At 41.6% G+C, this 15,684-nt stretch overlaps 1 protein-coding gene across 2 annotated transcripts in view; it reads left to right on the top strand.

Moving 5' to 3' along the window:
• FANCC (FA complementation group C) overlaps window positions 1-15,684 on the top strand; it is a 61,696-nt gene that overhangs the window by 18,216 nt on the left and 27,796 nt on the right. For both annotated transcript variants that reach the window (XM_032214490.1, XM_032214489.1), the window contains one exon: window positions 927-1,021. In XM_032214490.1, coding sequence (XP_032070381.1) covers window positions 927-1,021 — 95 coding nt within the window. The remainder of the gene's footprint in view (window positions 1-926; window positions 1,022-15,684) is intronic.

The raw sequence follows: 15,684 nt of genomic DNA, 5'->3' as shown, positions 1-15,684 counted from the left end.
GCATGCGCAGGACGCATACAGCGCCTGCGCGATCCTCCAGGAGCAGCTGGAGCATTGCACAGATGCTAGTACGCATGCGTGCGCTGCGCGCGTGCACAAGGACACCGCCGGCCCCGTTCCAACCGAACCGGTTGGAACGGGGCGAGAAACCCACCCCTGGTTTAAATGGTTATTAAAACTTAATAGATTTTTAACATTCAGTTTTATAGTTCATTTATAGTGTGGCAAGTTTTGAATGCTTAAATTTGGACTACTTGATAGGAATTCCTTATTAACAGAACAGTTGTAATTAAAGGTTTCAGTACACCAACCTTTGAGTACTTTTGTCATATTGGCTTTTCTTTCATTGCTATCAGTAGCAGGGAAAATGGATGAGTAAATGGCTGCTCTTAATTTCACTCTATTGGGGGAGTGATAAAACAGTCAGTAGTGGTGAGAGGAAGCAATTATGAGGAAAAGATATTCAGGGTTAGTTTTTATGTTAGAAAAATAAAACAATGCAAAAAATTGAATTTAATGTCATAAAACTATTGTTCTATGTATATAAATACATGTTTATAGTTTTATCAATAAAATAAGTTGCAAAAAAACAAGTTGGCTTGATTCAGAACAAGTTATTTAGATTGAAACTGATAAGATTTAAGTTTGTCACAATTAACTAGGTTCATATTGAATCAGCAAGACAATCAATTAAGCCCATCTCCAAATACATTAAAATATGTTTTATATTAAGAGAAGGAAGAATGAAACAGTCTATATGTGTTGAATGGAATGACTTAGAAAGAATGGAATAGAAGAAAAATAACTAAAGATTTACTATGTCCTTGGTTTTTTGTTTTTGTTTATTAACATGAGCAAAAGATTCTTCTTGTCCTGCTTTGATTTTTTTTATAAAAAAATATCCTTATTTGGATTGGTATCCACAGATGAATGCCAGAAGATTCTGATGTGCTGCTTATGTTGTCTGTACAGTGGTGAACCACAGAGCCCTCTGGAATTGAAGGCCAACAGCTGGATACAAGTAAGCAAATGAATTCTCCCCTCAGCTGCTTTACATTAACTTAATTATTTAAAGGTGCAGCATCTACAGCATATAGACACTGTGTCATTTTTGGAAACCACTCTAGAGACATACTAGATTCACATTGTATTGAAATGTATTCTCCTTTAATTAAAGTACAAACTCTGCTGTCTCTCATTTTGAACATTAAAAAAGATGTGGTGTTTAAAACCAAAGTAATTGTAATGCCCCCTAATTGAATGGAGCCTAGATTCTGGCAACTTTAAGTAAAGAACAAAGTCCACAAATCAGCAAGCAAGAGAGTGCTATAAAAGCAAACTTTCAATTAGGGGAAAAATAAGGCAATCTGGATAGAAGCCCTTGTTTGTTTTGAAAACAATTTATATATGCTCTATAATTTTGCTTTTATTTTTGTTTAATCTTTCTAGCCTTGGGATAAACTAATTGTATCCAAATTTTATTCACAGACATCTAAAGAAAACACTTGTGTGCAACATAATCTTTTTAGTTAGTTCTGAATTAAATTAATCTGCAATTGCTTTAATTTTACATTGCACAGTCTTTCATGTAAAATCTGATGGCATTTTTTCCTAAATAACTCCCATTTTAAAATGAAAACTTGCCTGATCAATTTATTCTATCGTTAAGCAAAACAGAAAACATTTTCTATTGAAACAACTGGGTGCATGCTTTGTAATTATATACTCTGGGGATTGTGATGGAGTAGAAGTTTATTTTGAGGAATAATAACAGAAATAAGTGAAGTTGAACCTGTTAATGCAGGTTCTGTTGAGCTACTTATCAAAATTGGGATCTGCTTTGAATTAAGAAAACCTGGTGTAATAATTCATAGTAGGCTGTTGCAACTTCATTCCTTCTCATGAGCTCTGCAGCTAAACAAGTTTCTATTAACCATAGTTTGCATGTCACTTTCTTTCATTTGTGTGTAGCGTAACATGTGACTCCATCTCATTAACCCAATCATGGTTTAGTTTCACATAATAACATAATTTGAAGTGTTCTTTGCTTAGTGAATACAGGTAATCCTTGTTTAGTAAACACATGTGCAACAGCTGTTCAAAGTTGCAACTGATCCTTGAAGTTACAGTTGTTGTATTATCCTGCAATCATGTTGTTGCCATTTGTGATCTTCCTTACCAGCTTTCCACAAGCAAAATCATTGGGAAAGCCAGCAGGGAAGGTTGCAAGTGGCTGTGGTAAATCCCACCCCCCTCCCTGCACACTGTACCACGCCCTCCCTCATTCTTTCTTTGCTTGCATTAACCCACGGCCTCCCTGCACTTGGAGCCACTTGGACTGATCCTAGGCTTTCCTGACCTTGTGTGGACCTAAGACTGCCTAGCTTATTGTCTCTAAACAATGCAGTTACATGACATACTTTACCACCACATTGCTTAATCCCAGTCATAATTGCTTTCTTAACTTGAGAACCACCTGAACGGTTTCTAACCAAGATTTCACTTTTCTCTGAACCTGTATGAAAGAGTTGGGGAGGGTTGTTTCTGGGGAAGGTGGCTTCCAATTAGTCCTTCAAGAAACAGAGACAGCATTAAATTTTTTAGGGACTAAAAATGTAATTTCCTAAGGAATATCTGTTTAATTTTCAATTGTGTAGGGATCAGCCATTTCCCTGTATTCTGCCTAGCAACAATTTCAATCCCTTGCTTCAATTGTGGGTCTTAGTATTAATCACTTGATAATTTAAAAGAACTACTATTTTAAAAAAGCAAAAGAGATAAAATCAAACATTAGAATACACCATGTAAAGTTGTTTTAAAGCCATTTAAAGGAAACATCTTTGAAGCTTATAATAGTCATGAAATCTAAAAATCCTTGTTGAATATACTTTTTTTCACAAAAAGAAAATTCTAAAAAAATTAGAATTGTCATCTTTATGAGAGTTATTCCTTCATTAATTTTCCTATTCAGTTCCAGCTGGACTTTTTCATTTAGCACAATTTGCAAACACAGCCATTCTATTCAAAAGCAATTATTATTGTCAAAAATTTTCAAATAATGTAGCATTCAGAAACATGCATTAAATCTTTGTGTGTAAGCCAAGTCTTTTTCTATATGCTAATTAAATTAACATACTAAAGCAGGGGTGTCAAACTTGATTTCATTGAGGTCTACATTAGGCTTATGATTGACCTGGCGGGGAGGTGGGTATGGTAAGGGTGGGTATGTCCAGCATGACATCATTCGTGTCGGCGCCTGTGTGGCACGACAGCTCTGCCAGTGAAAATGGGCTCCTGGGCCCTGTTCAGTCATGACAGCCCTCTGCCAGTGAAAACAGTTTGTGGGAAGCACATGCTGGGCCCCCGAGCTTCGTTTTCACTGGCAGAGGACTGCAGGAAGCTGTAGCGGCTGAAAATGAAGCCTGGGACGGCTGCGCAAAGCCCTCCCGAGATCTGTATTTGCTGGCAGATTCACCACGGGCTGGTCCTTTGTTGTTTCCCCATGAACCAGATCTAAGCACCCCGCGGTCTAAGCAGATCCAACCCACAGGTCTTGAGTTGGACACCACTGTACTAAAGTAATAGCAATTAGTCTGTAAGTATGACAGTAAGCTTTGGGCTTTTACATTTTTTTCTCTTTAAGAAATGTCTTTCTCTTTAAAAAATGTCATTATGAGAGGGATTTGAAAATGTTCACTTTCATTTTACATTGATGTATGACCCAACAAAGACAAAGATGTGGATTATTTGCAAATTGCAAATTTTTCAAATAGTGATGAAATAGTTGGGAGATCTTAATTATCCTGACATCAGTTGGGAAATAAAGTATTAGTATGTGTTTTTCCCCCCATGCAATTGCATCATTTTTAAGGGGAGAAAAAGTGAACCAGCTAGCCTGGAATTGACCTTAACCAATAGGGTAGACTTACTGGTTAAAGTAAAAGTAATGTGGATGTAAGGGAGAGATTCCACGTAATATTGGGATTCTTGATTGTAATCAGAGGTGAGGCTGGCTGTAGTCAAATATACTGTATACATGGAACTTCAAGAAGGCCCGTTTTAATAAACTTAAAACAATGATAAAAAGTATTCTATGCCAGGAAAAAGTCATTGGGAAGACACTCGAGATGGGTGGGAGTTCTTAAAGTAAAAGATACTGAATTCTGAAGGGAGGAGGGAATAGCAGTCAGCAATATAGCCACAAAAATATTAGCTAAGATACGAAAATAAAGATAATAAAGTTGTACAGATATGTTTTACAGTATATTATTTTAAGTGCAAGCTATTTCAAGAAAATTCTTTTAATGGGAAGCATTTTTTCCTCCTATACGCTGCTTGGGGAATCCATTAGCCTAGAGACTGAGTTACGTAATTGTTGACCACGCCTCCTCTGACTGGTGTAGTTCAGTTTTTTAACTCAGTCCAGCCTAAAGAGATTTTATCTCTAGGATAATAGACAAAGATAACTTCTTATTATTAGTTTGGATTCCTCACCTTTTGCTTGAATATTTGCGGAGGCAGCTGAGAGCACAGGGCATTGTATGGCCGGGCAGCAGCTGCGCTGAATGACGGCTCCTTGATCTACAGCCTCGGCAAGTCCCTTTTGAGGCTTAGCAAGGCTCTCGCGGCTTCAGCAAGATATCCTTGTGACTTTCGTGGTCGGGAGGTTTTTTCGGCAAAAGAGAACGCAGCCGTGTGCTTATTTGTCTGTGCTATCTGCGCAGACAAATAAGACAGTCATTCTGCCGCTATTACGCCGTTTCCACTGTGGCTTGTCTTCGCTGCCATACTGTCAGGAGTCGCAGAGGCGCTCCAACAAGGGGGTGGCTATTTTGCTGCATATTTTAATCTCGCACTGAAATTGCTATCGGCGGTGGGCATTTTAGGTGCCATTTTTTGCACCAAAAGTGAACGAAAGGAGCGCGGTTTGTACTCCGCGCCTAAACTGTTGACGTCATAGCGACCGTTATCTGGCCATCAGAGGTCTATTCGCCACCAATCCGGTAGTGCACATGGTTGTCTCTGCCTCACAGTGATCGGATCAGCCTTCGCATCTATTCGATCAGCACTTAGCACTGATATCAAGTTGTGAGCTTGAGCTTTTCAACTCTCCCTTATACTTGCATAATGGTGAATCATTCTATCTCCGGTCCCAGCGCTGGGAATTCTAATTCTTCCCCGCTGCATTCTGATATCGCTGAGGCCAGCGCTAGGGTGGGCAGGGCCACCAGCCACAGGTCTCGCACGTCCTTCGCGGCTCCTAATAGGGCCACAAAATGCAAGGACAAGGGCAAGTCATCATCCAAGGCACCTGGGCCCATCAGTAGGCCACCACCAACCTTGCTTCCTGAAGGCCCTTCCCCAAGCCCTTCTTTTCCCCTGGCGGGAATCCAGGACTGGTCTCCTGACCTCCCTATTTCCCAAGGGGTGCCTACTGCAGAGGAAGGATTGGGATCACAACCCCCCCCTAGTCCTTCTGAGACTAGCCCAGCACCAGTGCTCACACATCCAAGCCCCTCGGCTACGCTTACTCCCACGGCTGCAGACCTGAGGCTTTCAGTCTTCCTCCTGAACTTTCTGATATGATATCTGCAGCCACCTTACAAGGTGTGGATGCTGAACTGCAACGTAGAACCCAGTGCCCTCGGGGTTCAGCCTTGTCTAGGGATATACCTGCTTCCATAGCTGAACCCCCATCACCGCTACCCTCAGTATTTAGCGAAGGTTCAGTGCTGGGTGAGGAGGATGAAGTGGTAGACCAGGAGCTCTCAGACGACGAGGGCCTTGCACAGGACAGGCTTGCCTTTTCGGGATTATTTCGGCCTACCTTATTTAAATCACTTTTATTTAAGGCCAAGGCTACGAACAACATGGGAAGCACCATTACCCAGGCTAGCACTGCAGTGGGCCTAGATTCCACAGAATGCCTATTTGCAGAACAGGTACAGGAACGGGACACTATACCCTGTCCTAAACTGTTTATGGACGTTGTCCCACAACAATGGATGCAACCAACAGCTGTCCCTCCACCCAGTAATGGTAACAGGAAGCTCTAGTCTTCTACACCGGAACTGGACAGAATTCTCCAATTCCCTACAGTAGATCCCCCAGTGGCGGCACTGGCCTCCCCAGCATCGTTCTCCTGATCGCACCGATGTGTTCGCGTCGCCCTTGGTATGCTGACCTTGTCCATCTGTCCATCTCACACCTCTGGAGAATCCTGGACGATCAGCTACACCTCCCCAGGGGGCTCTCATTCAGCTGAACCCCCAACTGTTACGGTTAGCCGAGTGGCACATGAACGGGCTATCTTGACTCAATAACACTTTTCTGACAAAGTCATCGACACAATCCAGGCAGCGAGACGCCCGTCCACAATTCGCATCTACGAGGCCATTTGGCAGGCCTTCTGCAGATGGTGTCGGAAAGCCGGCGCTGACCCGATCAAGACATCCCCATCACAGGTATTGGACTTCTTGCAAATGGGCATGGACAAGGGACTAATGCCCAACACTCTCCGCCGCCAAATCGCGGCTCTAACAACTGTGGTTGGCAGCGGGCAGGGCCGTTCCCTGGCACAACACCCAGGGGTCCGATCATTCCCGAAGGGCGCATCAAACCTCAGGCCGCCGATAGTACATTGCTACCCTACCTGGGACTTGTTCTTGGTACTTAAGGCCCTCATGGCTGCACCATTCGAACCCATTCACACGATCAGTCTCAGATTGTTGACCCTTATAACTGTCTTCTTGGTAGCAATTACATCGGCCAGGAGGGTGTTGGAGCTGGCGGTGCTGTTGGTCTGCAAGGATCTCTATCTTCCATCCGAACAGAGTCGTTCTGCGGTTGGACCTGGCATTCCTTCCGAAAATTAACTCTTGGTTCCACAGGGTGCAAGAATTCATTCTTGCAGACTTCTGTCCACAGGCTTCACATCCACAGGAGTGACGGTGGCATCACCTTGACGTTCGCAGGGCGCTCTGTTGCTATGTGAAATGCACTGCATCATTCAGAAGATCGCAGGCACTGTTCGTGTCTTTTCAGCCATCATCCATGGGGCAGAAGGTGTCCTCACATACCATCGGACGCTGGTTGAAAGTGTGTATCGCCCCTGCCTATGACAGTCCATCTCGACCGGTTCCCAGATGCATCACTCCCCATTCCACCAGAAGTGCTGCTACAACAGCGGCCTGGGCGACGCTGGCCTCAATGGAGGACATCTGCAGGGCAGCGACTTGGTCATCACCATCGCCCTTTATCAGACATTATAAAGTGGACATGTATGCCTCGGCAGAAGCTTCCTTTGAGTGGTGAGTCTTGCAGAGAGTTCTCTCTCTCACCACCTAGAGCCCCTGACCAGCCTAGCTCCTGCCCTTGACTCTCATTGCTTTGGCATGTCCCATGCTTGGATTCCCCAAGCAGCGCACAGGAGAATGACCGTTTACTTACCTGAATGGTCCTTCTATGTGCGCTGTGAGGGGAATCCAAACTCTCCCTTGGCTTTGGCTGGTCTGGGCATTTCACTTTCACTCGTATGGTTTACTTGCCTCATTGACTATTTGCATTCCACGACAATTTTTCCATCTCTTGGATCGGCTGAGTCTTCGTACAAAACTGAACTACCCCAGTCAGAAGGCGTGGTCAACAATTATGTAACTTTGTCTAGGCTAATGGACAAAGTTAACCCATGCTTGGATTCCCCTGGCAGCGCACATAGAAGGACCGTTCAGGTAAGTCAACGGTCGTTTTTTTGAAAAATGAACATTTTACCAAGGAGTATATAGATGTAGTCTGGAAATGATTCAAGAAAGGTTAACACTCAGGTTAAACTGAGATTGGCAAAGAGCGAAAAGAACTGTTTTGGATATGGTCAAAATAAAAGACGAGAGAAAGAAGCAATATGGCAGCTACTCACTGAAGATATCATATAGCTAATTGGTAGCAAGGGAAGCGTGGAATATTTAAACTACTATTTCTAATTCCATACTCTTTGAGAAGAAGATATACATTTTATCAGGCTGTAAAAATCAGGATGAAGGAGTGGGATTAAAGTTTAGACTGATAGAAACATTATCAGGGAATACTTGGCTGAAATTTAAGTCTCTTGTTCTGAAGATAGTTGCTAATGATCTGGCCAACTTTCTATATTCTCTTTGAGAAATCTTGGAGAGGCAAACAATGAAAAGGACAAAACTTGTCTCTGTCTTCAAAAATGGTAAAAGGGAAGTTCAAAATATATCATTGTACTATAGATACCTGGGATGGCTTAAATGGCAGAGAACGTTTTAAAGCTGTTGTTTGGTAAGAGTTTTATAAAGTGTAATGGGAAGTTGCGATTAGTGTGAGAATATAATACATTCTGACAGTCTGGCCTCCTCCACAATCACATGACAGAACTTTGGGAACTTGGCAGTAAGCAGCATTTACTGCCGTTTGCAGCGTCTCATGGTCATGTGACTGCATTTTGCAGTGGTTTTCCGTTTCAGGCAAAGTCACATCCATAGTGAACCTTTGGTTCACTTAATGACTGCTGCGTTTGCTTAATGGTGACCTCAAAAAATGTCATCAAAGTGGATTGGTCACATAATTGACCCATTTTTATGACCATCATGAAATAAAACCATAATAGGCAGATTCCATTATGGTCATATATGTTGAGGATTGTCTGAAGTTGTTAAAAAGCCTGGTAGCAAGAATATCTTCAGAAGGGTATTTCCTGTTCATCTAAGTAGTCAAAGTATTTCCTCCCTAAGAAAATAGGCATTTACAGTTTTTTAGATCATTGTTGGGATCAATTCCTTGACTTGGAAGCAATGCAGATATTTCAGTTTGGGATCATATAATAGCAATAGCACTTAGACTTATATATCACTTCACAGTGCTTTAGAGCCTTCTCTAAGCGGTTTACAGAGTCAGCATATTGCCCCTAACAATCTGGGTCCTGATCATTGTATCTTGCACCAGTCAGTAGCAATGTTCCCTCTAATTTTTTTTCCGTGTGAGCGGAAAAGTATAGTGTTTGAGCAGCACATTTTCATACCTGAGCACCTGGATTTTTTTCATAGATGTCACCCAAGACAACGAACTTAGTGTTATTTGAAACTCAATTCTACCATGTAAATATCCATTAAGTAAAGAAATCTCCCTATACAGGTAGTCCTCAATCTACGACCATAATTGAGCCCAAAGTTTCTATTGCTAAGTGAGACATTTGTTAAGTGAGTTTTGCCCCATTTTACAACCTTTCTTGCTACAGTTAAGTGAATCACTGCGGTTAAATCAGTAATCTGGTTCTTAAGTCAGTCTGACTTTCCTACTGACTTTCCTTGGCAGATGGTTGCAAAAGGTGACCCCAGGACACTGCAACCATCATAAATATGAGGCAGTTGCCAAAGATCCAAATTTTGATCATATGACCATGGGGATGCTGCAATGATCATGTGTGAAGAACAGCTGTAATTCACTTTTTTCAGTGCTGATGTAGCTTTAGTCATTAAGTGAACTGTTGTAAGTTGAGGACTATACTTTCCCCTTTACTATCCAATAGTCTGCAGTGATATTAGCAAGTTATGAATAAATTACCAACTGATATAGATTAGCAATTGGAGCACTTAAAGAAGCAAACAAAGAGGGGAGAGGAAGGAAGGGAGGAAGGAAAGAAGGGAGAGGGAGAGAGAGACAGACAGAGGGAGAGACAAAAAAGGAAAGAGGAGAAAGAGAAAAAGAAAGGGGAGAGGAGTGTGGGAGGATAAGAAAAAGAGGCAGAAAAAAGAAAGAGAGAAAGAGGAAAGGAAGAAAGAAGGAAGGAACGAAAGAAAAAAGAAAGAAAAGAGGAGAGGAGAGAAGAGAAGGAATAGAGGCCAAAAAAGCAAACAAGGAAAAGTAGGGAAAAAACTTTCACTGGAAAACACTATTTTTCCATCAGTGCAAAACTTTCCTAAACAAGGTTAATTTTCTGGATTTTGACTTTCCGGTCCAGGTGGACCAAGAAGCCTTTATTTTCTTTTTCTAAAATCAAAATCTGCAGAGCACCAGCTCAACTCCCCCTTCCTGCGAAAAAAAGTGGCTGTGTCTTGAGGGTAGTTTTGAACCAGGTCTCTTAAATCCTAGTCCAGCGCCTTAACTATTAAGCCCCTCAAGGAATGTGTAAAATAGCCCTTCCTAGGGCTTCGTCCTGTTTTTTGTCAGAAGTAAACTCTGGTAACAAATGGGGAATTATAATAACCCCAATCAATTTTGCTTTCTGTAAACTGTGTCTCAAATTATTAAAATGTCACTGCCTGTTTTATAATTTCAATAAAATTGTTAGAGACACATGATTCTTTCTAGCATGATTTCATACAAAAGCATTTTAAAGGTTTTAATGTGTTATTGAGAATAAATAAAGATTAACATTAGGCATAGAATTATAAAGTGTGAGTGGATTAAAATAGAATTCAACTATTATCACAGTCCCTTCCTACCACTGTATGGCTCCAAGGTGCTAAGGCACCCTCATGTATTGTAGATCCAAAATGAAAGTCTCTAAGAATATGGGTTATTGTGAGGGGTATTTTTTTCTCTTAAGTTTTTTAAAATTAAAATTTCCTAATTGGTGCGTAAAATATGTTGCAAAGCAAGTCTCCAGCTTCTTCATTTCTGCATTCTGAAATATTTTTTCCTGTGTGAAAGCTATTCATAAGGTTGGTTTTATTCCTGAATATCTAGTAAATAAGCTTATATTTCTCCTATATTCTGAAGTTATACCAATCTTCTTGTGTTTTAATTTCAGACATAACATTTTTGTCTCTGATTGCATTGAAAAACAGAAGAAACAGATAATGTTAGAAAACTTGGGAGTCCCTATTCGGGCGGGGGGGGAGACGATGCCGCTGCGCCCGGGACCCCTCCTGTCCCTCGGGGCGGCGCTGATGTCTCTCTTGTGGGGCGGGGGGTTGCGGGGAGTTCCTGGAAGCGAGGAGGTGGGGGGGGGGAGATAGCCAGAGTCCGCGTTTGGATCTTTCTCCCGGCCTCCAGCTCTTTCCCCAGAAGGAAACGCCTTCCTTCCTCCGCGTTACGCTGAGCTTCGTTTAAAGGCTGCGGTTTTGAGCTCAGGCAAGATGGGAACAAAGGGGGGGTTTTGCACAGAGCTTCTTCAGCTCTGACAGGATTATGGGGAATGGGAGGATTTCTATGCCTTGCGGACAGCTGGGCATTTGCATCCCCCACTTCCTAACTCCTCACTGTTGCAGCCATTGCTGGTCCAACACGATTTTCCTCCCTTGGGATGGCAGCGGAGCCCCGGGGCTGCTGCTTCTGCGTCCGCTGGACTGTGGGGCTGGGAAGGGGGCGGGAAGAGCGGCGGGGCTGGCTGTGGCTGGTGGTGGCAGGCTGGTTCGCCTCCTCCTCCTCCAACAGGCAACAGCACTGCCGGATCCAGTTGTAGCCGCCTGCAAAACGTTTCCTTTACAGAGTTTCTCTGCGCGGCAGATAGAAACTCTGCGCGGGGCTTTCTTGCAAGGTGCGCGGCCGCGCAGCCGCGCACCTTAGAGGGAACAGTGGTCAGTAGTTAGCCATTGCATCCTGCACAATTTGCAATTTTGATACAACACAGCAGTAATCAAAGTGGGTTGTAACATAAGTATGGATATTTTTTGCTAAATCCAGCTAACTCAGGAGGAAAAGCAGCTAGCACATAAGCTATAGTTGTGAAAACGTGCCTTTTCAACCCCATGACAAATGGGGCTCCAAGACCACTTCTAAAGTACAAATCTCTTGCTTTGGGTGGAGTACAGCCCCATTCTGAACAAGTTTCAGCTTAATCCAGAATTTAGTTTTCTTCTTTCCTACAAATATCCGTTGTGTCTGGATTTAATTTCAATATATTATCTGTCATTCAGCCCAAAATCAAGTTTAAGCAGTATATCAAGAGTACTATTGCTTCATTAGATTGATAAGGCAAGGAGCAAAAGAAAAGTTGTAATCAGCAGACAAGCTCTGCATGACTATTCCCAATGGTTGCATACAGGTTAAAAAATATAGGAGACAAGATATAACCTGATCTAGTTGTCTAACAATAGCTCATTAGCACCCTCTTCTGGACATAACCTGGCAGGGAGGACCTGCACCACAGCAAAATAGTGCTCCCAAGACCTACTTTTCAATTCAAGCCATTAATATTCATTGAATCAATGTTACTGAAATCTACTAAGAAACCTGCTTCCATCAAGGTGACAAGCCAATTCATTCCATATTCTGAATGAATAGCAATTGAAATTAATTCCAACCTGGAATTCTGAGGCCACAACTTTCTAAGTCATCTTGCTCAAGAATGAAATATTTCAGAGTGGCCTAAATTTATAAAGATATTTTGGGTTGGGGGAAGATTTTGAATGCATTTATAACTGTTTCCTGAAGACATATGCTCAATCACATAAAACACCTCCCTTAACCTTGGGGCCAATCTGAACTTATTTGTTTAATTAGCCAAGATCAGGATCAATTAAGCCAGTAGTGACCTTCATTTTTGCACACATACTCATCCACAATCTTAAAATCTATAAGCTGAAACATATCCATATAAACCTGCCAAGCAAGTTATTTCCCAATGCTATAAAATAACCCAATGTTGGAGTCCAAATCAAAGGAAATTGTGCTGAATCAAATCACACGGGGGTATTGTTAGTTCCAGTTTCCCTTGCCCAGTATCATGATGAGTGAGGTGAATATTGCACAGCATCACCAGTTTGTTTTGTACAAACAAAGAGAATCAGAGAAGTGAAACCTCTATCCACTGCTGTAAAGGAAGAACTCAAATGGATCTGAAGAAAAACCCCATTCACAATGATTTGTGAAAGTTTCTGTAACTGCACTTTCCATCTGTCCATCATTATTCTCAGACATTTGCTAAACAAAGTAACTTACAGAATTCTGTTAGAACCTCTTAGGACTTAGCATATCAACTGCTAGGGCCATTTGTGTTCTAGCAATAGCAATAGCAGTTAGACTTATATACCGCTTTATAGGGCTTTCAGCCCTCTCTAAGCAGTTTACAGAGTCAGCATATCGCCCCCACAGTCTGGATCCTCATTTCATCCACCTCAGAAGGATGGAAGGTTGAGTCAACCTTGAGCCGGTGAGATTAGAACCGCTGAACTGCAGATAACAGTCAGCTGAAGTGGCCTGCAGTACTGCACCCTAACCACTGCGCCACCTCGGCTCTCTACAGATCATTCAGACCTTTGACACTACAGACTTACTACTTGTTTAATGACTGCTCAAATTTATTATAACCGCAAAAAGGATTCTTTACAACCTCTAAAACACTTCCATAAAATATTCCCCCCCACAGTTGCATAACCATATTTCTGGTTCTTGGCAACTGGCTCAAATTTACAACCTGTTGCAGCATCCCACAGCCACTTGTCCATTATTTGCAAGTTTTTGGATTCGTTAATAATCTGTGTGATGATTACTTGATTCCCCTAGTACCTTTAGAAAATTACCTTATCCTAATTTGTACAATGTTAGGTAGTCTTTCATCCGGGCAGGGTTTGTGGCCACTGGCAGTCTAAAACTGACCAGGGAATTATTTGTCCATGACTGTGGAGTTGCCCTTCCACTCTTAGGTCACCATCACTTGAAGAATAGAATACAGATTCCATATGTACTGTATATGGTTGGGATGGCAGACATGAAAACCTAAGCTATTCCTGATTGGGTAGCCTTGGTTATATACATTGGAATTGCTTTTTGTCCCTAACCTACTGCAACCCACAGTATTTCTGGAAACAGACCCAAGAGAAATGACTTTTGTCATGTGCCCTTATTAATGAGTTAAATGAGGCATATTGTGCAAATTGGAAGGCAATTCTGCTTCCATAATTTTCTCCCTCCAAATTGTGCAAGTTACCACCTACTCCTGTGGCACTCTCATATTATTCCATTCTATCTAGAGGGCTGCTCAGCTTACAAGCAAACTTTCAGGGCATATAGAGGGGTTTGGTTTTAGAAAAACATGGCATAATTCTTTTACCGAAGTGAAATTTGTACCTGCCTGCATGCAGTAAAATTAAATCTTGAACTGAAATGTTATAATTTTATTTTACCTTGAATTTTGAAAACTAACTAACTAACTAAAATCTATGATGCATACTTTCAAAACCCTATTTCCTAAGTAGTCTTGGAAGAGCTACAAAACTTAGTTCACATTCATTTGGTCATCTACTTGCCAGATGTAGTGAAGAAAGATAAAGTATTTGAAGGTTACTAATCCATGAAATCAACCATGACCTGGTAAAACCACTCTGTTATTGAAAATGATATAATTTCCACATTAATCACCATCTGGCCTACCTTGAATGAATACTTGGCATCATGCAATATGAGTTGTGCTGTTTTTCAGAGAACTGAAACTTTTAAAAACTAATTCATCTTGTGGTTTTCAAGGGAAAGAAAGTCCGCCATACCGGTAATCCACTATAATTCTTTTCAGTACTTTTCATTTATATTTCTAGTGGCTAGAATTTATTTAGAAATATCAATTTTTATTTTCTTAACATTGAATCAAAGCTATTTAGAAAGTGTAAATTCATAGCTCATTTTTAATCATGGATAAAATCATATTTTAAAAAAACATAAAGGGAATTCATGGAACAAAACGTCATTAAACCTATACCTGGTATTAAAAATATCAAAGTAGAGAAAACATCTGTTGTGGCCCACCAGTGGAGCTGATGGCAGACTCTGACAATGAGGAAGTTGGGGAGGAACAAGGGCCCGTCCTGGAGTCTAGGGAAGGCTCTGATGAGTGCTCTGCGTCGGAAGCAGAGATGGGGCCAGGGCCGTTCGACATCAGCTACCTTCGGAGTTGGAGATACATGGGGCTGAAGAACAACTGGAGCATCTTCCCGATGTGCGCTTGCGCAGAGCTGTCAGGAGAAGGGAACAGTTAAGGAACAGAGATCAACTTGGGAGTAAAGGCACAAGGGGACGCTGACTGGCCCTTCCTATAGGAAATAAATAGGAGCAAAAGGAGAGTGGTGTTTGCAGGAGACAATTAGTTTGTTAGTGTGAAGATTCGCTTATCTGAAAGACTCCTTGCCAAGTATTTCCTTGTACAGCGTTGCATCTGGAAGTTATTGGCCTGGCAATTATCCAAGGACTGATAAGGTCTGTGTTTGCAATTCACTCTTGAAAGACTCTTTGCCAGGACTTTGCAGGATGTGAATGCTAGGAATTCACATTAGCCAAATAAAAAAAAGGGGGAGGGTTTGGGACAGGGAGTCTGTTTCGTGATTTGGTGAATCCTAGGTCAGAACACTATCCAGCTTTGAATATCTGCCTCAATAAAATGATTTTTACGATTTTATGAAACAACAAAACTGATACAATTCTAAAGATAAGGTGTCTCACAGTAGCGGACTTACCTCAGGCAAGGCCTATTAAATTTGAGTGCAGCCAATTTTTTTTTAGAATAATTATGTCCATGGAACTCTAACTTCTGTCTCAATTACATCTATTTCCATTACAGACAGGATAGTTGTGATTTGAACAGTGGTCTCGATTACTATTGTTATTGGGGAAGAACTCTTAATAAGTTATTTGATGTATTTTACTAATAAATTAATTTTGGAGAGACTCTTTGCTCTGTGTTGGGATAAGAACAAACGGGCATCTAGACAGTTGCTTACATTGTGAAACCAA

Source organism: Thamnophis elegans, chromosome 3 (genome assembly GCF_009769535.1).
Source record: "Thamnophis elegans isolate rThaEle1 chromosome 3, rThaEle1.pri, whole genome shotgun sequence".
NCBI classification, from domain to species: Eukaryota; Metazoa; Chordata; class Lepidosauria; order Squamata; family Colubridae; genus Thamnophis; species Thamnophis elegans.
The sequence above is the reverse complement of the archived record's forward strand: the minus strand, read 5'-3'. Positions and strand labels throughout refer to the sequence as shown.